At 35.2% G+C, this 25657-nt stretch overlaps 1 protein-coding gene across 2 annotated transcripts in view; it reads right to left on the reverse strand.

The window, feature by feature from the left end:
- Positions 1 to 23369, reverse strand: part of LOC136041492 (calcium release-activated calcium channel protein 1-like) — a 44957-nt gene extending 21588 nt beyond the window's left edge. The window contains exon 1 of one of the 2 annotated variants that reach the window (XM_065726186.1): positions 8615 to 8776. In XM_065726186.1, coding sequence (XP_065582258.1) covers positions 8615 to 8745 — 131 coding nt within the window. In that variant the 5' untranslated portion in view covers positions 8746 to 8776. Of the gene's footprint in view, positions 1 to 8614; positions 8777 to 23215 lie in introns of those variants that run through there. The other variant, XM_065726187.1, reaches the window with a different exon arrangement.
- Positions 23370 to 25657: the final 2288 nt, after the last annotated feature.

Below are 25657 nucleotides of genomic sequence, written 5' to 3' on the forward strand. Positions count from 1 at the left end.
AAAGAAAGCCAAAATTATATGCATCGCGGAATATGTTCGACTGTTCTTCTTTACAATAGCCCATTCAACTTTTTGTGCTAAATTTGGCTTTACAAAAACTACAGCACAACAAAGACGCAGAACATAGAAATGTGAAATTCAGGTTAAGAATCTTATATGGCATATTGAGCCCAGGTCATATATGCACCACAACTTAAAGAGTAGTACACACAATATCATCTTAACAGATATGCTACATTTTGTGATCATTCTGTCCTTTATCTTTCTGGTCTTTATCCCCTTCTAAAGAAAAAAGATGTTAATCAGATTCGGATTTTTTATTTCAGATATTGTAAATTTTTACTTTATCTCCCCCCTTGGTATAGCAATAGGAAGATAATTCGTAAGTTTGATGTCCCTGATATAAGTGCAAAGTTGGCCCTCATGTATGGAAGGTTGTCGGAATCAGCTTTTTATCGTTTATCGCCTCATCATCCTTTGGTCCGTCTGTTCGGTTGATCTCATTGTAGCGTAATGTTTTTTTCTATTTGTAGTGTATTTTACTTGTAGTGTATTTCATTTTTTTTCTTTTTGTTACTCCACAAGTGCCATAACTTGCTATGATGTGGGTTAAGAATAAATTAATATTATTATTATTATAAGTGCTTATGATGCGTTCGTACAAGGCCAAAAAAAAGAATTATATGCAAGGCGGAACATGTTTTACTGTTCTTCTTTCCAATACCCCATCCAACTTTTTGTGCTAAATTTTGCTTTACAAAAATTGCAGCTCAAAAAAGACGCAGAACATAGAAACGTGCGATTCAGGTTTAAATTCTGATATGGTATATTGAGCCTAATTATGTGTAAACAGTAATTTAAAGATTAATGTACACATATCTTATGAGAAAAAACATAAAGCCAAAAGACAGATGTGCATATAATGCAACCATACGATACAAACATAGCCAAAATTATATGTATCTTAAAACATTTTAGACTGATCTCCTTTGCAATAGTCCACCCAGCTTTTTGCGCTAAATTCGGCTTTACAAAAACTACAGCTCAACAAAGACGCAGAACATTGAAACGTGAGATTCAGGTTGAGAATCTTATGTGGTATTAAAAAAGACAAGTTTTTTGACTGATGGTAAGGAGCGACGTTAAAACTTAAGACGGACAGAAATTATTCCGTATATGAAAGGGGTTGTCCCCTCCTTAACGCCCCGCTCTTTACGCTAAAATTTTACTCTTTGTCATAGTTCTACTTTTTAAAACAGTAAAAACTTTAGCTTAAAGAGCGAGGCGTTGAGGAGGGGACAATCCCTTTCATATACGGAATAATTTCTGTTCGTCTTAAGTTTTACTGTCACTCCTTACTTGCAGTTATAAAAAAAAATTATTATTTATTTTCTTAACGTTTTTTAGATAAATTTCCATATTAATTATTTTTTTGACTAAATGGCTTTCTCATAGCTTTGTTCGAACGATTTTGATAAAAAAAAAAGAGGTGGGGGAGTAGGCCTATTTGCCCTCATATTTTTGGTTTCTTAAAAAGGCAACTAGAACTAAATATACGTAACTTACGAATGAACTTACGTAATGAGCTTATATGTTTGTATATTTCTATTACGTATATAGGGGGAGGGGTGGGTCAACTCCTCGTCAATACCTCGCTCTTTACACTAAAATATGAATTCTGTCCCAATTCTTTAAGAATGACCCCTAATCACAAAGGCCGTAGAATAAATTGTTGAACTTGCTAAAAATACTTTAGCGAAAAGAACTAAGTATCGTGGAGGAGACGAGCTCCCTTAAACACGTAATAATTTCTGTTCGTTCAAGGTTTGAATGCTGCTCCTTACTTCTAGCTGAAAAAACTTATTTTCTCATTGTTTTTTTTAAATAGTGCTAGAAATCCTGCGGCCCCTTCATGGAAATACGCTTCCCTCATGATAAATTCCTCTATGGAGATATACTCCCGCGTAACTTCCTCCTTCGACCCCCTCCCCCAAACGTAATAAAGTCCCCCTGAAAACGTCTGTACACATCTCAACAACTATTACTGTATGTAAACACTGGTCAAAGTTTGTAACTTGCTGCCACTTCCCAGAGATTTTGGCGGATTAAGTCGTTCCAAAAGATATATTTTTTAGGTTTTTCGACTACGCTGAACAAAAGGACTATCTCAAAATTTTTATCCGGTTACTTTGGGAAAAAAATGAGCGTGTGAGAGGGCCTAGGTGCCCTCAAATTTTTTGGTCTCTTAAAAAGGGCACTATAACTTTTAATTTCCTTTAGAATAAACCTTGTCGCGACATTATAGGACGACTGGGTCGCTACGATCACCCCTGGGGGGAAAAAACAAACAAAAAAAACAAACAAACAAACACGCATTCGCTATCTGTCTTTTGGCAAAAAATTCAAAACTCCACATTTTTGTAGATAGGAGCTTGAAACCTCGCAGCGAATTGTGAAATTCCAATTGTGAAAGTGCATGGACCCTAAGGTGTTAAAACACAGAGGGGGTCTTTCGGCGATTCACTTCACTTCACTTCAAGAGCTTGAAACTTCTACAGTAGGGCTTTCTGAAACGCTGAATTTAATGATGTGATTTTCGTTAAGATTTTGCGACTTTTAAGGGGTGTTTCCGCCAATTTTCTAGAATATGGCAAATTTTCTCAGGTTCTTAACTTTTGATAGGTAAGACTGATGAAACTTATATATTGAAAATCAGCATTAAATCTCGATTCTTTTGATGTAACTATTGGTATCAAAATTCCGTTTTTTAGAGTTTCGGTTACTATTGAGCCGGGTCGCTCCATACTAGAATCAAACAGTTCGTTACCACGAACTGTTTGATATTGAACGTAATTATGTGTACACAGAAATTTAAAGATTAATGCACACATATCTTACCAGAAAGAGCATAAAAGCAAAAGACAGAGATGTTTATGATGCGATCGTACGATAGAAATATAACCAGAATTATATGTATCGCGAAACATGTCTGACCGCTCTTCTTTCCAATAGTTCGCCCCACTTTTTGAGCCTTAAAAAATTCAGCCTTAAAAAACTACAGCCTTAAAAACTCAGCTAAATTCAGCTAAATCCAGCCTTAAAAAAACTACAGCTCAATAAAGACACAGATCATAAAAACGTGAGATTAGGGTTGAAAATCTTCTGTTGCGTATTGAGCCTAGCTTAGTGTGCAGAGTCATTAAAGAGTTAGACATATATTGATTTATGACTTAAGAGCCTAAAACCAAAAAATCCGAGGATTCAATATACGATCATATGATACACAAAGAGTCAAAAATTCATCAATCGCGGAACATACTACTTTTTTTTCGCTAGCCCGTCCTGATATGAGCCAATTTAAAGTAAAACGAGTTGAATTTGACTTTGTATTTGCAAGCCCAAACAAAGATAATAATCTTCAAATGCACAATTCATGATTTTATTAATATATCTTCAATTTTGGAACAAAATATAACATATTTTTCGGAAACAAAATTCAAAAAACGAAAAACTCAGAAAAAGTTTGACGGCATCTGATTTTGTTCCCAATCGTGATTCATAACCTTACTTACGATAAAAGAAAAATAATACTTAGCAGAAAAACAATAGGGCTGGGCATAGAACGAAATGTTAAGCCATTAAAGGAATAGAATAGTTTGTTTGTGACATTCTGGCTATAGTCAGTGTTCTTGAAAAGAAAACATTCTGGATATGGTCAATGTTCTTGTTCTCTGTTATCTCTAAGTAAGCTAAAGTTTGACTCTTTCTCTTAACTCTGATTTTTAAAACAGTACAAAACTTTAGCGTAAAGAGCGGGGCGTTGAGGAGGAAAAGCCCCTTTCATATACGTAGTGATTTCTGTTCGTTTTAAGTTTTAATGTCGCTCCTTACTTTCAGTTAGAAAAACTTGTTTTTTTTATAATTTAATTTCTGAACGTTTTTGAATTAACGCATGTTTTGATTTCGGCTCTCCACAAATAAACAATTAAAACGAAATTTACATATTAATTTTGTTTTGGCTAAATAGCTTTCTCATAGTTTAATCGGAAGATTTCGAGAAAAAAGGAGCAGGGGAGGAGGCCTAGGTTCCTTACAATTTTTGACTACTTAAAAAGGCAACTAGAATTTAAATTTTTTTACGAATGTCTTCATAAGTAAAAAATATACGTAACTTACGAATGAACTTACGTAACGAACTTCTATAATTGTATATTTTTATTAAGTATATGAGGGAGATCACTCCCTTGTCAATACCTTGCACTTTACACTAAAGCTTAAATTTTGTCCCAATTTCTGAAGAATGACCCCCGAATCACAAAGGCCGTACAATAAATAGTTGAAATTACTAAAAAATACTTTAGCGTAAAGACCGAGGTATTACGAGGAGGTGAACCCCTTATATACGTAATAATTTTTTTTCGTTTTAAGTTTTAATGCTGCTTCTTACTTTCAGTTGAAAAAGCTTTTCATATTTATTTTTTCGTAGTATTTTTTTTAATTATTCTAGAAAAATTATGTGCCCCCTTCATTGAAGATCTCTTCCCCTCCTCAACTTCTCCCCCCCCCCAACCAAAAAAATCCCCCATGAAAACGTAAGTACACTTCCCAATAACCATTACTATATGTAAACACTTATCAAAGTTTGTAACTTGCAGCCCCTCTCACGGGGACTTTAGGGGAGTAAGTCGTCCCAAAAGACATAGTTAGTCGGTTTTTCGACTATGATGAATAAAATGGCTATCTCAGAATTTTGATCCGGTGACTTTGGGGAAAAATGAGCTTGGGAGGGGGCATAGGTGCGCTCCAGTTTTTTTGGTCACTTAAAAAGGCCACAAGAACTTTTAACTTCAGCTAGAATGAGCCCTCTTCCGACATTCTAGGACCACTGAACCGATACGACCATCCCTGGAAAAAAATAAACACGCATCCGTGATCTGTTTTCTGGCAAAAGATGCGAAACTCCAAATTTTTGTAGATAGGAACTTGAAACTTCTACGTTAAGGTTCTGTAATATGCTGAATCTAATGGAGTAATTTTCGTTAAAATTGTATGACTTTTAAGGGGTGTTTCTCCGTATTTCCTAAAATAAGGCAAATTTTCTCAGGCTCGAAAATTTTGATGGGTAAGACTGAACTTGATGAAACTTATATATTTAAATTCAGCATTAAAATCCAATTTTTATGTAACTGTTGGTATCAAAATTCTATTTTTTAGAGTTTCGGTTACTATTGAGCCCTGTCACTCAGTTGTATATCTTAATACCTTTTTGAAGCACATAAAACCCTTACAGGTACTATAAAATAGGACGTTAAGAATAATTGGAAATTTTTTACATCGACCTTCAAAACTTGAAAATGTTTTGGAAACTTAAATTTGTTAGATTTAAAAGATATGCGAGCATTAAATAATTCCATTTAGCATTTTCAAATCCAAAATTCAAAAAAATTTTATACGATAAATCTTTATTAATTTTACTTTCTCGTTCGGATTGTCGGAGGTCTGGGATGTACTGAATTCCTTTTGTAAGTTCTGAAAGGTCAAAGTTTTCGATTAGGTACCAAATACCCTTCATTGCAAATAATTATAAGCTGGATGATAAAATTCCGTTTGATCCATTCCAAAAATCTCAGCTAAAATTAAAAAACCAAATATTAAAGATTGTTTGCTAAAATTTTGATTACTCACCATTGATGATGGAAAATTAAATAATTTGATCTTCTTCTTCGTGTGTTTTGCTTTTGTGTCCTTGTGTTTGGGATGGCCTCCCACGCCCCTCCTGCCCGATATTTACTTATTTACTTATCCTTGTTGCTTCTCTTCTGTGTTTTTTTTTCTATTTTGTTTGTTTTTTGCCGGGATAAATTTTGGAATTATTGTTATGACGAGATAGTCCGTCCGTGGCCGAGTGGTTAACGCGCCGAACTCACGAGCGAAGGGTCGCTGGTTCGAATCTCGGTGGTGCCGACCGCTTGGTTTAGGACGAGGGTTAGTGGCGTTTCCCCGTAAGACAAGCCAAAAGTCCACCCAGCTTCAAATGGGTACCTAGAGAAATCTAGGGAAAAGCACGGGAAAGCGTCAGATGGCTTGCCCCCAACCACGCATTGCACCCCGGCCGAGGGCAGAGAATCAGGAGATCGGCACCTGCGCTACGCGAACCCTAATCGGTTTGCATGCGAAAGTTTGCTTTGCTTGCTTTGTTATGATGAGATGCTGATGTTTTTTCTGCACTGTCCTTAACCTTACGAGCTCTGCTCTCTGTTGGGAGATAATACTGTATTTTGTATTTTTTTTAGTGGAATAAAGAAAAAATAATAAAATAATATAATACGGGGGGGGGGAATACCCAAGACTTTATAAACAATCAAAGAGACTGTTTAGCACTTTTTTTTTCAATTAAACTTTTAGATGTTTTTTCACTTTCTTGATTTTACTTTTAAATACAAACTGGTATTCATTGAAGGTTTAATAGCTCTAGAGGCGAGCACACTCTCTTGCAGAATACTTTGGACGGACCCTTATTTCCCACGTCCCTACTTAATGGTAAATAACGGCAAGAAATCCGCTTGGAGGATATCGTGTGCATGCAATACAACCCTTTTTTAAAAAGTTCCATTTTTAATTTCAAGAAAAAACCGCACAAATCTGCTGCATTTCAAGGAAATTCCAAATGTAAAAAGATTAATAAGGGTTACGACTTTTCTCAAATGCGAAAAGTAATTCTTCCAGTTATAATTCGAAACTTTACATTACGGGGGGGAATTTTGTATGGTGCCCCTTCACTCCTGTTTCCGTAAGGGTTTGAATATAATCTTTTATTTCAGGCTCAAACATTTCTACAATAAGAAGGGAGATGTTCCCCCCACCCAACCGTAATGCACGCTGTAAAAATGAAAGTATTTTGCAAGCTTCGAGAAAAAATAAAAATGAACGGGTATTATTGAAGCCTGTTTTCACGTTTCTCTGCCTGGCAATGCTGACAGCAGTTTAGGCCAATTATTGGATGCAAAAGTTATTAAATGCTGCCAGGATGCTAATGTGATAAAACCAAATAAAGGGGGCACGCTACACGGTAAATAGGAGATAAAATGATTTAACTAGTAAAATTCTAATGTAGCAGTTTCGTCCGGGCAGGTCCCTGAAAAATTTCGACAGGTAAATATAGTCTAAAAATGGATATGACCAAAACAATTTTTGGATTCTTAGAACTTTGGTCTGCTGCGGTAGGATTTAATGAAAGAAAAAAAAGAAATCACTTATTGCAGTAACTACGGAACTGAGGAAGTCACTAATTGAATTCTATAATTAAAAATAAATCTAATAAATGTAAATCAATAAATTTTAAGAAAACAAACTAGAAAACAAAAATCAAAACATATTAAGGGGGTAAGATATTACTAAAATATTAATTATAATCTTAATTAAAATATTATATGACTATAATATTAATGTTACAAGAGTTATCTTGGAAATTTTTTCGAAGATTACCAAAAGAACTAGGAAATTGCCAATTCCGAACAATGAACTTTTCCCCTGAAATTACTTAGCAGTATCAAAAACTATTTAAGAAACATAAACACTAATGAATATTTTAAAAATACGTTAAATAATTTTTAGTTACAATTTATTTTTTTCTTTTCTTATGAGTAGTGTAGATATTAAGGGAATTCTAATTTCTTCCACTGACTCGGTATTTCACTTCGTTTATATTTCTCAAACTATGTGTTTTATTGAAAAACATTTTAGAGCAAAAGCAATTTCTACATCTTAGAAGTGAGACTTAGATCCACGTTTTAGTCACTCTGGATCTAAAAAGGGACTTTAACTTCTGATTACTAATCCAATGAGCCCCCTGTGAAGTTTACACGATCACCCTTTCTATATAAAACTTATGTGCCTCTAGGGAATAGATTACAACCTTTGCTCTGAGGGCTGGGGGGAGGGGTTGTCATCTTCGTAGATATATTTTCAGGCCTTTCAGCTACGTTGAATAAAATAGCTCTCTCAAAATTTGATTGGATGTGTTTGGAGAAATCGAGGGTGTGTAATGGGGGTTAGTTGCCCTCCAATCACTTTTGACTATTTGAAAGTGCATTAGCCCTTTCTATTTTCGATCGAATGAACCTTTTTCGCTGTTTCTACGACAACAAATAGCCATCTCAAAATGTCCCCCAAAATACCCATCAACATGCCCAAAATAGAACTTTGGTCCTTCAAGTTAAAATTTGTTAGGAATTAAAGTGTGAAAAAGTTAATGAAACTACTAATTATCACTTTGGAAACGAACGACTATATCATAAATTATATCTATAATTACGAATAACAAATCATAGTCTTTGAGCACCATAGGAACCCAAATTTATGGAGACCAATGTTCATATATTTAAGAATGTTTACTTAAGGTGGGCGCAATGTTGGGAAGGGGCCAACTTGAAAAAAAACATGCAAGAAGCAGGTGATTTGTATGGAAAATATACGAAATTATAGCTAACCTTAGGGCTACATAGGTGGTTTTTTCCTCAAGGACAGAAGAAAGTTAAAGAAAATTCTAGAGAGATGATTAGCTCGGAGTTAAAAATTTCAGAAAATTTGGCAAGGAAATAATCAACGTAATTACCTTGTTAGAGCTTGAGAACTGGTATTTAAATCATTTCGAATGCCAGCCGTAGCCGAAACGATTGAAAACATACTGGGCACATTGTCGTACGCATTTTTGAAAGATTTTTTACTTCTCAACCTATCGTACATCCTTATACTAGAAGCTATGTATAGAAATGCTATCTTATTATTTTATTCTATTGTGGTCTCAAAATTGCCCAATTTTGTCAGATTTGCGGCTTCGCTTACTGAATATATAATTGAGTTGATATGTGTTTTTCTAACTAATTGATTTTTAGAAACTTTTAAATTAAGGTCTTTTAGTTTGTTAACATGTCTGAATTCTAGCCGAATACGAGATTTGCTCGAAATAAGGTTTTTAGTTTTCTTGGACTATTCTAGCTCATATGATAAAAATAATTAGCCAAATTAAGATAATGAGCGGTGACACCATAATATTTTTTTTATTCAGCAAATTCTGCCTAATTTCCTAGCCAATTTATTGTTTTTCTTATTTTTATTGACTACACACAATTTTTATAACACATTCACTGACAACATATTATATGGGACCAGTAAGGGAAAAATAACCTCTCCAATTAATTTTGGGATGGAGTTACAGCCATATAATTTTGACTAAATCATTTAGAAAATCACGCATTAATAATATGCATTACGGAGCCAATAGAGGAGGGTTACCCTCCCTGAATAAACATAAAATTCTTGTTCCCATGCTCTGTTGTGTTTGCTCTTTCATCTTCAGCGACGAAATTGCGTTTTAATATATGAAAAAAAAAACAGCCTTTTTGTTTAAAATACAACTTTTGAACACAGTACTTGTGCTTAAAACACAACTTTTGTTTAAAACGCCGCTTTACAGATGCTGCAAAATCCGGGAGGTTTAATTTCCCCATTGAAGTTTAACTTCCTATATGAGCACAAGAAAATATTTCAGAGTTATATGCAATTTTCAAAAATTTCGGTTCACAATATAATATTCATTGACCCAATTCCAGGTGAAAACTTGTAGGTGTAATCTTCCCTATTGGTCCTAGGAAATATATTATCAATGTGTGTGATTTCTCAAAAGTTCGAGTAAAAAATCTTACATTTAAGAGCCCGTTCCCTTCCATTAGCTACAAACACAGTCTTAGTCTACACCCATAGGCATAACCAGAGAAGGACTAGGTGATCTATAGCCCCTTGGAATTAGGGAGGCAATAGAAACTTCACTGTTGATACTTGGGGTTCTGTGTGTATCCCTATGTCCTCGGACTATTTCAAAACTAAGCCTTCTTCATTTTAACATAGATTTTACTACGTGTTTACGTCTTGGAAGAGTTTTCGTTTGTTACTATAACACCAAGTAATTGCAATTCTACTCACCACCTACGAAATTTACTCCAAAGCAAAATTTTCTGAGGGCATCTTAGTATACACCCCTCACCTTCCAAAACCGCAAGCTGTGGGTGTAGGCCTACGACAGATCTGTTCGAAGAGGGGGAGGCACATCAACAGTGGTGCCGTGGCTGGGGGCACCACAGCTGGGTGGGGGATCCCCACTTTGATCAATTTTAATTAGACTTTTTTGCTTATATTTGAATCGGGAGAGGGAGGGGGTCCGTAATTAATTGTTCCCCGGGCAGCACCAACCCTAGCAACGGCTCTGGCCTACGATAACGAAAATTGACATCTAAAATAATTTGCTTGGTCCAGAACATATATACGTCCAACCTGTAGGCCTTTTAATCTATGTAAAAAGAACTGAATTCGTTCTGTACAAAGTAATATTGATAATAGATTGTAAAAGTCATGTATTTGTCTTTTTTAATGAATTTGGGGGTTACTTTCTTCAAGACATGTGTAGGTCTTTCTCAATTACTATGATGGGCACAGTCGTATAAAGATTCTGAAAATAGGAAAAATATTTAGACTTGTCTCAGTTTACTGGAATTTTTCCATGCTTTTGAACAAATCTCAAAAATGTAAAAACGTAATTTTTGCTATTCTTTAGTAAAATGTTACTGCATGCTTTTTTATCTGCTTTAAGGTTAATTGCAGTAAAAACTATCAGTATAACAATAGATTGTTATAACAATCAACAGGGCTAAATAATAACAAAAAATAAAAAATATAAATAATAAATAAATATAAATATAAATAAATATAAATATAATATAATAAATATATATAATAATAAATATATATAATAATAAAATAAATATAATAAATATAAATATAAATATAAATAAATATAAATAACAAAATAAAAATAATAAATAATAACAAAAATAATATAAAATAACAGGGCTATAACAATAAATGCAAAGCCATTAGCAACATTTCTTACCACTAGCAATGGTTTCAGGAACAGTTGATGGAAAATCGTGAGTGGTTACCGAAAGAGATTATGGCCCGAAAACAACTTAAAGATTAAACGATTTTGAGTCTGTGAAAACAGGATGTGAAGAAACGAAAAATGTGTAAGCACTGAAACTATACAAAGTATTAAAACAGAATCGTATCCATAATATAATATCAGAATTTTGATTGACCAGATATTTACAGGACGGAACAGCAGTCAGTTGGACTTCATTCTGTGTGCTTGAGGAAACAGTAGACGGCAACTTTTTTCGGGCTAAGCAACCGTTCTTGCAGTCTAGAGAACTTTTTTCTTAGTGTGTCTGACCTATAGATCTTGAGGTATCATAGGTTTCAAATTCCGCTATACTAATCGATCCCCCTCCATTGGTCTTCTCTTTGTGAGAAGAATACATCTTATGAGTGACACTAGTCCTCAACAGAAGTTTGAACACAAGCTTTAGACTAGCAAGCATTAAAGAAATTTGATAACATAAAGGACCACCCTATCTCGTCTATTAAAAACGTTTTTAGTTTATGTGGCCAAACTGTTTAGACTTGATGTGGCGGTCTTGTCCCAGATTGTAGACCATAGAAAAAACACCCAATAAACGACAGAAAACTGAACGCCAACTCCTAATTTGGCGAAAATAGAAAAACCGTTTTTCTTCTCTCTTTTTGTGAGAAAATTTGGACTTGACGAAACTACATAATTAGGAAGTGCGAACTTTGTTTTTTCAATTGATCACAACAGAATTTTCTTTTCGAAGTTAAGAAGAGGGCAGTCCCTAAGAATATTCTAGCCTATCTACACCAATAGTACTAGTAACAACTCACCGTAGCCCCTATTCTCTCCGCGAGCCGGGTGTAGGTGTTTCCACCGAAAACTCCCCCTCGCAAAAAACTCCCCCGGAAAATACCTCCCTCTGGGATATTCTCTTCGGAAAATCTCCTTATGGAAAATTCCTCCTCCTCTATATTCCGCCTGAATAATTCTGGAAGTTCATTAGAAGGAAAACTGAAAGTTCTACTCACCTGTTTAAGAAAGAGGCAATGCTATACCGTTGCCTATAGTAAAGAGCCATAAGAGTTCAATGCATAAATGATTAATTTATTTTCCCAGATGCACTTCATATGGAAAGTGTAGTCGCATAAACTTTGGAGGGGGCTCGTTCGATTGCAAATTAAAAGTTATAATGCGCTTTTTAAGAGTCAAAAGTAATCGGAGGGCACGAAGATGTCGCTACACTATTTCTTCCTCAAACACATCCGACCAAAACTTTAAGACAGCCATTTTGTTGAAAATAGTTCAAAGGTTAAATGAACATGGTCCGGTTTTGACAACCCCCCTCCAGCACTCGGAGCAAGGGCTGTAACTTAGGCGAGTTGTCAGTTGTTAAGATATAAGGTGGTTTTTCTGGGAAGGTGATCAAAACAATTTTGGAGGGGGCTCATTCAATTAGAAATTGAAAGTTCCAGCGCCCTTTCTTTTAAGATTCAGCAAGCTTTTTAACCAGTTGCTATCAAATGAGGTGTTACCAACTGCAGCGTCTTAAACAAATTTCTTATTCTAGTTCAAGTTTATAAACAATTTGTGTAAAAAGTCCAACTGCAGCATAAAAATAAGGTTTTGAGGAGGGTGAGCCCCCTTATATGCGGATTAATTTCTGTTTATTTTAATTTTTAATGCTACTTCTTACTTTCAGTTGAAAAACCTTGTTTTTCAATTAGTTTCTGATTGTTTTTTCAAATCATACCCAGCCTTAACCAAGATATGATGTGGGCTACCAGCCCAATAAATACACGATTTATTGTTGTTAAAGTGTATGTGCCAACAGCTATAAATTGATTGGTAGCTTCCCGCTTTTTCAGTATTTTGCTTGAGAGTTCGAATACAGGATTTTGGTAAAATTTTGGACAAGATATGGAAAAGGTATGGACAAGATAAAATTTTGGAAATTTGGACAAGATATTATTTCGTCAAAATTTTCGATGAACAGTACTTTTGTTGAAAAAGTGCTTAGTAATAATTTTAATAAGGAAATTGGAGTGGACAGAGACGGGTATCATTGTTTACGTGAATGGAAATTCTGCATAACTTGTTCTTTTACGTGGCTGAAGCCGTCACGTCCTCCACAATAGTGTTCTCTGATGTTTAAATGCATGGTATAAGTATATCTATATTGTTTATACATTTTATACAGGAAGAGAGGAATATTAATATTTAAGGTTGGTGATCCTGGTAGGGTTTGTTACCCCACATCCTCCAAGAATTTCTAGGCAAGGCCCATGATGCCCTGCCTCATCCTTTCCCCCTAAGTGTCGGTGGGTACGTAAATGCAATAATTACAATGTATAGATGAGCCAAATGACTATCTCAGAATTTCATCTGGATGTATTTGGGGGGAAAGGGTTGTAGAAAGGGGCTAGCTGCCCTCTATTCTATTTGGTCACCTAAAAAGATGCTCAAACTGTTCGAATGAGTCCTCTCCTGACCTTCTAGGATACTTGGTTTTATAGAATCATCCCCGAGGGAAACAAAAAAAATAAATAAGACACATCCATGATTTTGAAATAACTACTCAAACCACATTGACTTTCATAAAAACCATAAACTTGGGACTGGTCCTCAACAGAAGTTTGAACACAAGCTTTAGACTAGCAAGCATTAACGAGATTTGTTAACCTAAATTATCACCTTATCTCGTCCATTAAAAACTTTAATTTTAAACTTTGATTCTTTAATTCTTTGAAAAAATTAATTATTAAACTTTAAAGCTTTAATTAGTTTTAATTTTCAACTTCAGCTGTAGAGATCTCATTTTATTGTAAGTTTTATTTAAATTATAGAGGTAATTTCTTTGGAAGGCTCTTGGATATAGAGCCTAAATATTTTTAAGGTCTAAGCAAATTTCACTGTTTTAGGTAGGTTCCCTGTTTTACTTGATGCGGTTTTATCCATGACCACTCTTTGACAAAAAAAATACATAATTCTAAACATTTGCATACAAGAGCTTTAAAACTCTTAAAAATTCTTCCTGGGATTCTCTGATTGTTTTGTAGTTAGGATGGGAGGGAGATGCCTCAAAGGATACATTTTCATGTCAAAACTTCCCAACTCGCAATGAGCCTTCAGATAAATACAGAATTAGTTCTAAGGGATAGATGAGGGGAGAGTGGAGGCATAAACTAATATATAATCCTCAGTTTTATGTCCAGGACTTTATTTGGTGGGGTTTTATCAAAGGGGTGAGGGGGGATTCAAAAAACCTTAAAAAACCTATCAAAAATCTGTTTTCATACACTTTTATTACGTTTTTACAAGTTAGAAAAAACATTTCCTCCCTTCATTGGGTCTTCACTTAAATAGAAAATTATTCCTAGGGAAGGGGCGGGGGGAATGTGAGGCAGAAATTGGTAGTTAATCGCTTTTATGGTCCACATTTCTGATCTACGTTGTTATTATGAAAGTAAAGAGTAACATTAAACCCTAAAATGAGCAGAATTTATTCCGTATTGGAAGAGTGCTGTCCCATCCTCATCCCCACCTCCACATCATGGTCGTAGAAACTTCGAAGGATGTTCATTCGATCAGAAATTGAGAGTTTTAGTCCTTCTTTATAATTCAAAAGTAACTGGGAACCAACCAGCCAATGTCCTAAAATTGTTTTTGATATCTGGTACTTTTGTTATCAATACAAGATACTAGGGTGTTTAGGAGTGCTGTTATTGATGTTAAAAGTAAAGATCACCATCTAGTAGTGTCTAAGGTTAATTTAAAGCTGAAATTTCGGAAGGGTAACTACCTCCGGGAAATTTATGATGTTGGTAGACTCCAGGATGAAAATTTGCGAAAAAACTTCCAGGAACAGTTGAATATTAAACTTGAGAGTTTAAAATTTTACAATGTGGAAGATGGATGGAATAATTTCAGAAAAACAATTTGTGAAGTTGCTGATGGTGTCTTAGGGAAGAGTGCAACTAGGAATATTAGTGAAAAAGCTTTAGATTTAATAGAGAGAAGAAAGAGTTTGTATAAGAATTATCTGAGTGATAGGTCGTATGAAAACTAAAGGAATGTAAGGAAAGTGGAGAAAGCATTAAAATATGAACTGAGGAGATGTGAAGCGGAGGCCATGGATAAAATTGCTGAGTATCTGGAAGATGCGGCTAGACGGCATAATAGTAAAATATTATACTGGCGTGTTAATAAATTGAAAGGGAGTAGCCAATCCGGACTAGTCCCAGTTAAAGATAGAAATGGGGCCACAATTAGTGATAAGGAAAAAGTTAAAGAAAGATGGGTGGAACATTTTGAGAATGTGCTAAACCGAGATACAGTTGCAGGAGAAGATATAGATGAAAATGAAAAAGTTTGTGATACCTTGGACGTGAAGGAAGATTTGTTTGGTGAGGAAGAATTGGCGACAGTACTAAAAGGATTAAAAAATAATAAGGCTCCAGGTGCTGATAGTATGATTAATGAGTTTCTTAAATATGGTGGCTCTGAGGTTAGGAATAAGCTACTGAAGTTTATGAACATGATTTTTGAAAAAGGGGAAGTACCCAATGATTTTAGAAAAACCTTAATTAAACCACTGTATAAGAAAGGTGACAAGAGTGAGTGTCGTAATTATCGAGGCACGAGTCTGGTCTCTGTAGGTAGCAAATTACTGAGTAATATGATACTTTTTAGACTGAGAGATGATGTAGACAAAGTTTCAAGGGAAGACCAATGCGGTTTTAGAAAAGGTAGAGGATGTGTCGACCAAGTTTTCACTCTTAGGTTAATAATTGAGAAGTCCCTTCGTTGTCAAACACCTTTGGTCCTCAGTTTTATCGATTATGAGCAAGCTGTCAATTCTATTGATAGAAGAGCGTTAACAAAAGTCTTATCGTTATATGGTATACCAGAAAAATACATTAAAGTGATTTGTGCTATGTACGAGAATAATACTGCTGTGGTTAAAGTAGGAAATGAGGTTAGCAACTGGTTTTGTATTAAATCAGGAATTAAGCAGGGTTGTATTCTATCCCCCTTTGTATGGATCATTTTGATGGACTTCGTCTTAAGAAGCACAGGAAAGGCAATTGGAGACCACGGAATCAAATGGGGGGGGAAAAACTCTCCTGGACTTAGACTATGCTGATGATTTAAGCATATTATATGAAAGTGTGAGAAAAATGAATGAAGTTTTAGAGGTTTTGCGAGTTCAGGGTGCTAAAATAGGCTTGAAAATTAATGTTAAGAAGACTAAGTCACTAAGGCTAGGAATAAGTGAAGATGAACAGGTGACATTAGGTGACGAAAATATTTATCAGGTTGGGAGCTTCAGTTTCCTTGGTAGTATTATAAGTAAAGATGGTGGGAGCAGTAAAGATGTTAAAAGTAGAATAGCTAAGGCACAGGGTGTTTTTTCAAAGTTAAAAAAAAGTTTGGAAGAATAGAAAGATAAGTGTGCAAACCAAAATTAAAATATTGGAAGCTACAGTGATGACAGTGTCAAATATGGTTCTGCAGCATGGGCGCTCCGAAAAGCAGATGAAAATTTACTAGATATTTTCCAGAGAAATTGCCTACGGATTGTTCTAGGTACCCGTCTGACTGGCCGTATTGCAAACAGTAGGTTGTACGAAAAATGTGGTTGAATCCCACTTTCTAGGGCTATAATGAAAGAAAGGTTGGGATAGCTAGGCCACGTTCTACGGATGAAGGATGACAGATTACCGAAGATTGTCCTTTTCGGCCAACCGTTTGGGGCTACACGGAAAGCAGGTCGTCCTTGTCTGGGTTGGGAGGATGTCATAAATAAAGATTTAAAGGAAATGGAAACTTCCTGGGAGGGTGTAAAGAGGGAGGCTTTAAATAGATTAGGCTGGAGGAGGAGAGGGCGTAGCTGTGTTGGCCTCAGGCGGCTTAGTGCTGCAGTGAGTTATTAATAGTAGTAGCAGCAGTACTTTTGTTGCCCCTTAGCACATCTGATCAACGTTTTCAGATCAGTATCTTGCACTTTATCTTTGGCTGCTTAATTTTGCGTGTAAGGGAATTTTCCATGGGGGAAATTATCTAGGAGAATTTTCCACGGGGAGAGGGATTTCCACTGGGGAGATTTTTCGGGGAGGATTTTCCAGGAGAGACTTTCCTAGAGGGAGTTTTCCTTGGAGGAAAGATTTTCCAAGGGGATTTTCTTGGGGAGGGGAACGCCTGCTCCCCTGCTATCCTACATGCTACTAAAGAGGAAAAATCAGCTCGGAGGAAGTATTACTTGAGTAATTTAATAACTTTGGAAGTTTCCTTTTGTACTACCCGTCTTGATTGAAAACTTTGTCGATGGACGATGCATATTAGTTATGCAATATGCACACTGAATAGATAGTGCTTTGCTTAACAATTAATGAGATAATATATACTTTTCTGTATTTTAAACTAGCCTCTTGTTGGCTTTTCGAAGTGTTGACACATTTAGGGTTTTCGATCCGTTTTTACCAAAATTACTTTGGGAATTCCCTGTAGTGCTGGGAGAAATTCACTAATGAGCAATTTTTCTTTGAAACGGTCAGCAGACGCTGAGACTCTTATTAATCCTAATCCTATTAAAACAAAACTCAAAATTCTGCCGAAGGGAATTCTGAATCTTCTCGGGTCTTTTAATGTATTTTCGGGTCTCTGATTTTTTAATTTTAGCTATTAATGGATTATAGTAACATAAAATCTCTCATCTGGGCTTGCGATCATACTCAGAAAAAAGATACCGCAACTATGTTGCATGAAAATTAGAAATAGGTTGAAAGAGAAGGCAACTACAGCTATAGGATACACAATAAAATTGATGAAGACCTAGTTTGTACTCCTTGAATTCAGCACCCTACTACCATTTCCCGATCGGGGTATATATTAGCAACAGAATAACTGTTATACTGATTTTCTTGTCGCTTAAAGAAAAAGGTTTGTTGACCAACATTGTGAATGAACATAATCCACAGCTGAAATGGCTGTTTTTTCCAATTTGTTGCTCAAATTTAAGCGAGAAATTTAAGGATGAATATCATGGGATAAAATTGTTCTTTCAATTTTAGAATAGAAAACAGTTACTTTGCCATGAAGGTTGTTATATTTGTTTATTTTTTGCTCGATCTCTTACCTGAAATAAGACATCAGAATTTAATTTCTTTTCAATTGTTCACCCTTTTCCCTTCCAAAGGGGACTGATTAAATTTTGTGGTATTTAACTGAAACGTTCAGAATTAGATTAAACAGTGAAAAAAGTATAAACAGTGAAAACTAAAGGAGTATGCATGAATTTATCGAAAACATCTTTCAATTGACTTTGTAACAATTGATAGAGCAGTTTATTTCAAACAATAATAAAGAATTTTGTTGGTTAACATTGTTGATAAACATTTGATCGCCAGAAAAGGCCTCTATTTTTGGTTTAGTTACATAGTGTAAAATCTACTACTATGAACAAACCTTGTATTAATAAAAACTAATAGTACTAACAACTGACTGCAACACAAAGCCACCTAACACCAAAACGGGTACGCCTACTCCTCCTCAATCCCAACTCATTCAAAGCTTCCCTATTTACTCCAAGAAGCTCCCACTTCCCCTGAATCTTTCCTTACGACATCCTCCCACCCCATCCGGGGAAGACTTCCTTTAATCCTAACCTTCAATTGAAGGAGAAATTTCAGTTTTAAAGTTGGTACTGACATAGTAGTTGTTTTACATTTACACAGTAGTTTTGTTATATGCATTCCAAAATAACCACCAAGAACTTCTCTGGTCGTTGCATAATATAGCCATATACATGAAGATGCGGTTTTCAGATGGTAAAAACAAAAGAGGACTAAGACTGTTTGTGAAAATTTTTGTGACCCAAAAACTTTTCATCGAGACAGAGGCAGGTGCAAAGAACCATCCTTATTTGAGTTACGGTCAGAACCCCAGAAAACTTTTGTACCTTATTTGCATAATTTACGTCACGTTCCACCCTTGCATAGCTGATTAACGCCACCTTGACAAAGACGATGCAGAGGCGATCTATCTGCCTTTATGCAATTAGCTCTCGCATCGGAAGCGTGAAATCAGCGACATTTCACTGTTTTACTCTGACAATTGTTTGTGTCTTTGAGTGATTGAACAAAAAAAGCATATTTTTTTCAACTGAAAGGAGGGATCAACATTAAAACTAAAAAGAACAGAAATTTTTACGATATGGGGAGGAAATCCCCTCCACAATACCAAGCTCTTCACACTAACCTTATGTAGAATGTTCGAAAAGCTATCTTATTCTAGTTTAACGAACCTTGCGTTTCACTTTTTGTTCGTAAAGAATTGGGATACAAAATATGCTTTAGCGTAAAGAGCGCAGTATTTAAGAGGAGCATCCCCAACATCCAACAACTGAAAATTCCCCCAGAGAATATTCGCCTCCGGAAAAATGTCTGTTTACTTCCCAATAACAAATGCTATGTGTAAGCAAAAGACAATAGGCTTTTCTTTCTTGAATTAAATGAAAAAAACAAGTTTTTAACTGAAAGTAAGGAACGAAACTAAAACCTAAAACGAACAGAAACTATTCTGAATATGAAAAGTGCTGTTCCCTTCTCAACGCCTCACTCTTTACGCTAAAGTTTGACTCTTTGTCACAGCTCTACTATTTAAAACAATAAAAACTTTAGCGCAAAGAGTGAGGAGTTGAGGAGGGGACAACCCCTTTTCATATACGGAATAGTTTCTGTTTGTTTTAAGTTTTAATGTAGCTCCTTACTTTCAGTTAAAAAACTTACTTTTTTAATTAATTACTGGACGTTTTCAACAAATGCAGGTTCGAATTTGGCTCAACATACATGAAAAATTAAAACTAAATTTGCAAATTAATTTTGGAATGCTTACTCCTGTTATGAAAGGTTGCCCCCTCCTCACTACTTTACTCTTTACGCTAAAGCTGTTCGCACATTTAAAACAGCATCCTATTCTAATTAAAAAGCCCGGTTTTTCAGTAAACCCTCTTAAAAAAATTAGGACAAACAGTCAAACTTTAACGTAAAGAGCAAGGTATTAAGGAGGGTTGTAATCTGATTTGTTAATCTTGGTTAGCTCTATGATATTATTTATTTTCGTATGCTTGTTGATGTTAAGATCAATGAAAAGTGCACAACTTGTAGTTCAAATTCTCTTAAATAAAGAATAAATGCCCCTATAGCCTTTAGAAAGTTTTCGGGGTGGTAACTTTGTCCTGTTTGTGATGATCATTATTCGTTTTGAGTTCTACTCGATTATCCATTTTAGTTTCTACTCGTTTAGATTTATTCATCTATAGCAGTATCAGTTACCCACATGTTTAATATTGTTATTCATTTCAATTTGTGTTCATTTTGGGTTTCATTTGCCCATTGGTAGAATTTCTAAGTTTGAATTATTACATAATTTGATTTTTGCTCGTCTTAGGTTTCAATATGGCTCTTTGCTTTTGTTTAAAAACTTATTCTGAAGAACATTTATGTTTTAAAATTAATAGTAATAAAGGCAAACAAGTTTTGATTTTCAAGATGCGAAAAAACAATCTTGCGATTAAAAACTCTAATTTCCAAAGAACGAGAAGAAAGGGCATTACCCCGTATTAGAAAAAATCAAAACTTTCTAATATGCTATGGGGCAAATAAAATTGGTTTAAACCCGTTCGTAGAACTTACTTTGTTTGAGGCACTTTCCTATAATAATAAAAAAAAATATGCGACGCCCTTTGAATCACCTCAGTTGATATTTATCACCAGGAGGATTGGGCAGTCAAGTAAGGAGCCGGACGCAGGGCCAGTACTATGTTTAGTTCATTATGAAGGAATCAAGGCTTTACTAGGACTTATAACTATCGGGCAAACATTACTAAACTTTGGTTCTAATTTGAGCGCCCAGAAAACAAAAGCGAAAAAACTATTATATCATTTGGAAACAAACAATACCCATATCTATTATTAAGTAAAAAAAAATATGAAATAAAATAGAAAAATCTCAGTATAAAGTAAAAGTAATGTTTTATTTATGTATTATTCCGGGTGTTAAATGTTCTTTTCAATGACCGTTTTTTCAAGTATTAAGCACTAGTATTAGGTTAATACAGCGTTTCGTTCAAGTGTTTTATGATGATCGCTGATCAAAGTTTATGTTATTTGTGTCTTTCGCTTATGTTATTGTACTGTGTTCATGGCTGTATATTTGGCTTTAAAATACACTTGTCTATCGATCTATCTATGGAGAAAAATTAAATCCAATTCATAAACAAATTAAAATAAACTGAATTTGACAGAAAACTATATAAACAATGATGATATAATGGGTATTATCTCACTTTTCCAAAAATTAGAAATATTGCCCAGTATTTATGGCATGAAGGAGGGGTACAACTTTTCATGGAATTTTGGCCTGCAAATAAAGAACCTGTAATTTCCAGGATATCAGGGGACTCAGGCTCTCACTTCAGAGGGGAAGGGTGGACTTTCTTTCTGGGGAAATCAGTTTTTTACCTTTCCTATGAAATAAATATCTTTGTAGAATCAAGTAGTTCGTAATAACGAACTGTAAGTGAACAGGGAAGCGGGCAATAATAACCAAAACTCTAAGATACAAAATTTTGATATCAATGTGAACATCAAAAGAATCAATTTATTATGCTGGTTCCACACATATAATATTCATTGAGTTTAGTTTTATCCATCAAAGGCTACGAGCCTGAGAAAATTTGCTGGATTTTTGAAAAAGGGGAAAACACCACCTAAAATCAAATTAAAATCAATTTAGCGTATCAGAGAACCCTGCTGCAGAGGTTCCAAGCTCCTAACTGCAAAAGTGTAGATATTTGAACGTTTTGCCGATCCTACAATATCGCAAGAGGGCTCATTCGAAAGGAAATTAGTTTTAGTAGCTTTTTCAAGTGACCAAAAATTGGAGGGAAAATAGCCTTCCTCCCATACTCCTTTTCCCCCAAAAGTCGTCTGATCAAAATTTTCGATAGCCATTTTGTTCAGTACGGTTGAAAGGTAAAATAACTATGTCTTTGGAGATGCAATGATCCCCCAGAGCCACCAGAGGAAGGTCGCAAGTTATGAAATTTGCCCATTGTTTACATGTTTATATAGTATTTGTTAAAGGGAAGTGTACCAAAAATTCTCAGCAGGGAGATTTTCTGAGGACGGATTTTTAGTGGAGAATTTCCTACTAAGGTGAAAGCTCCCAGGGGTAAACTTTCCAAGGAAAATTTTACACGAGGAGAATGTGCCAGGATTCGTATACAAAATTCGTTTTACTTATCTTCCTGTCTCGTTGGTGACCCCATTTTACATGTAGAGATGCTTCGGGCGAATTGTCGTGGGGAAATTTTCTGCAAAATTTGAATTATTTGATGGATTTTTTACGTGGCGGGGAGTATTTCCCACAGGAGGAAATCCCAACAGGGGAATTATCATCAGGAAAACATTCTCCAAGGGGAAATATTTTGCGTAAGAAACTTTCCATGGGGGGGGAGATTTCCATGAAAAATTTACCCTAACGTGGGGAGGAGAGAATTCCCCACGACCTTAAAAAGGATCAGAAATTAAGCTAAACAAGTCTTTCTTTAAATGGCAGTATGCTAAGGAGTATTTTTCAAGCGGGATCGAAAGCAAGAAATTTTCTGGAGGGAATTCGCAGCAAGGATGGAATTGTCCAGGGACAATTTGCCGTCGGAAGAATTTTACTTGGAAGGAACTTTTCATGGAGCAATTTTTCGTGAGGGTATTTTCAACGGAGGGGGCGGATTTTCTGGGTTTATTTGAGAAAGGATCAGAAATTGAATCAAATTTTTTTCTCTGCTGAAGTTCAGGAGCAACGTCAAACTTTAAAACGAATAGAAATTATTCCGTAATCAGGTGGACTACCCCCTCCCCTTTCTTTACGCTAACGCTCAACCTTTTGTCACGATATTTAAAGAACGATTCGTGAAACAAAAGGGCAGTGGAATTAGAACCATAACCTTTTACAAAAGTTGTTAATAGCTTTAGCATGAAGAGAGGGGTGTTAAGGAAGAAGCAGCCCACCTCATATACGGAACAATTTCTGTTCTTTTTAAGTTTCAATGTTGCTCCTTACTTTCAGTAGGAAAAAAAAATTTTCCATTTAATTTTAATAAGAAACGACAAGTACAACTAAACACTTTTTCTTCTATTAGAGTATGGCTGTGTTAACATCTCAGTATTTAAGGACAGAAGCTAAAAATCTTACTTTATTTTCCTGAAGAATTCTGTAAACACAAATTCGAAGACCATTCTTGAATAGGTACTGAGACAAACAAACGTCCAGCAACTAATTAAACCAAGATATTGACCTCGCAATAAAAAAAAAATTAATGGTTCTATTAACTTTTCCTTTTTTGCTTCTGTTAATATTTACGAGTCAACTGATTTAATTTGACATTATACACGCTGCCAAGACAAAAGTGAAGAGTCTTAGCATTCTTCATGGAGTACCTGGGAGTTAACAAAAGGATGAGAAAAATAAATGATTTCAGGGGAAAAATACAATTACAAATATGTTTTTGGGGCCAAAAAAGGGAGGCTAAAACCAAAACTCCCTTATAGGGGGGCTAAAACCAAAACTCCCCTGGTACTCCCTTACAGGATGGGGGGCTAAAACAAAAACTATCCTGATACTCCCTTGGTATTCCCTTATAGGGGGGGAGGGGGGCTAAACCTTAAAACTCCCCTGATACTTCCTTATAGGGGGTGGGGTAAAACCAAAACTCCCCGGACCCTCCCTTGATAGTCCCGTATAGAGTAATCTTTTTAAATAATTTGAGGTATTTACAGGAGAACTGAAAGGTCACTTTTTAGGATTCCATCCCCATCCTCTAAAGAGGAGGGCTGAATGGTGAATCTTTCCAAATTTTAAGTTTAGTATCTATATATTATGTCTATCAATGAGTGGCATAGTAAATTGATTAGTTAATTAGATACTCCCCTCAAAACACGCTGGATTCACTCCAACAAATAATCCTTATGACTGCCACTACCCCTGCTCAAGCAATCAGAATTTCTATTAAAATATCACGTTTCTTTAAATTAAACCATAGAGATGGACCGATAAAATCGAGAGCAAACAAAGTTTTAAACATATAAATGACAAAATCGTAGAAACTATTTAAATATTGAACAAAAACCAAATCAATAGCCTAGCCTGTTTACAGCACGGCAGTAAAGAATATTTTTTAAGAGATCAGAGCATACGATAACATATGTCAGCCAGTTTTTGCTAACTAATTGTAACTAATAGTAACCGAAACTTTAAAATATATAGTTTTGACACCAGTATAGACATCAAATGACTTGGTTTTTATAGTGATTCGAAAATGTTAAAACCTACTAAGCTTAAAGTTATTCCTCAAATATTATGAGCCTGAGCCAATTCACTTAATTTGAGAAAAAAAGGGAAGCACTCCAAGAAGGAGAGCAAACTCTACAAAAATTACATCATGTAATTCAGCAAGTCAAAGAACCCTATTACAGACTCCAAAAGCAAATTAAAATGCAAATTCTTCGAGCTTTCAGTGAGATTCCAAATAACCATAGAAAGCGAGGGAAGGGAAAAATTTCTTCCCTAGCCTCCCTGTGGAGTTTATTAACTTTTTTAAGTATAACATAAGAGTTTATATTCTCATGGTTACGTGCAAAAAAGAGGGAGGGGTGAAGAGGACATACACTGTAATATTTGCCCTATGGATTCCCCCTGAAGACTGTGAAAAAGATGACCCTAAATTTCTTTTTGGATGTTTTGGAACCCTTCCCACTCGACAAAACATGTTAAGGGATGCATTGATGATTCTTTCATTGATGATTGAAGCACTGTTATCCAAACATAAGTAATAAATTGCAAATAAAGAGCGACCCTTGTCAATAAAAACAAAACAAAAAAATGTATAGATTATAATATATTTATCCACCGAATCTACTATTTGTAGACTAGTCTTAAAAATGTAAAATTTATTACCTTTACATATATTTATCGAAAACAAGTAACGTTTTAAAGACTTCAGAAAAAAGGGGTTAAGCTGTAAAAAGACATTTGATTTCGATGAAAACTATACAATTAAATTCAATATGTGTCAGAAGGCTTAGGTTACTATTTACAAACATAAGGAATATCTTTTTTTCAAAGAAGGATGGCCGAGCACGAGTTTTGCTTTTCTTCCCAGGGGTAATTTGTAACGAGCCGGTGCTCGCAGATTATCAAAAGAGGGCTTTGAACGAAAATTTAATTTATAGTGCCCTTTTTAAGTAATAAAACAGATAATACTAGAGTAAAGTGCCATTGTCTACGTTTTTTCAGCAAACAGCAATTTTGGCCAAAACTGGATCAAAATATTATCGAGCGAAAGATCTGGGAACTATTGAATTTGTAATTATGGTTTCCCAGCTTCGGAGGCCATACTTGAGCGCGATATAACAAACAGTTTAGACTGTTATAACAGACAGTTTATCCAACATATCGTTAAAATATCTCATACTCTCACACCAGCTATTAAGTTGGAAATCAGCAGATTCTTCTATGAGAGTGAGGAGGGCACGTAAATTCTTCAAGTCCCTTAAAAAATACTTCTCAGTCAAATTCAACGGCCCTTGTGTTTCAGGAGTTGTTCTTAAAAAACTGGGACGAAAAAAAAAATAGCGT

The sequence above is a fragment of the Artemia franciscana genome, unplaced genomic scaffold (assembly GCF_032884065.1).
Source record: "Artemia franciscana unplaced genomic scaffold, ASM3288406v1 PGA_scaffold_23, whole genome shotgun sequence".
Lineage (NCBI taxonomy): Eukaryota > Metazoa > Arthropoda > Branchiopoda > Anostraca > Artemiidae > Artemia > Artemia franciscana.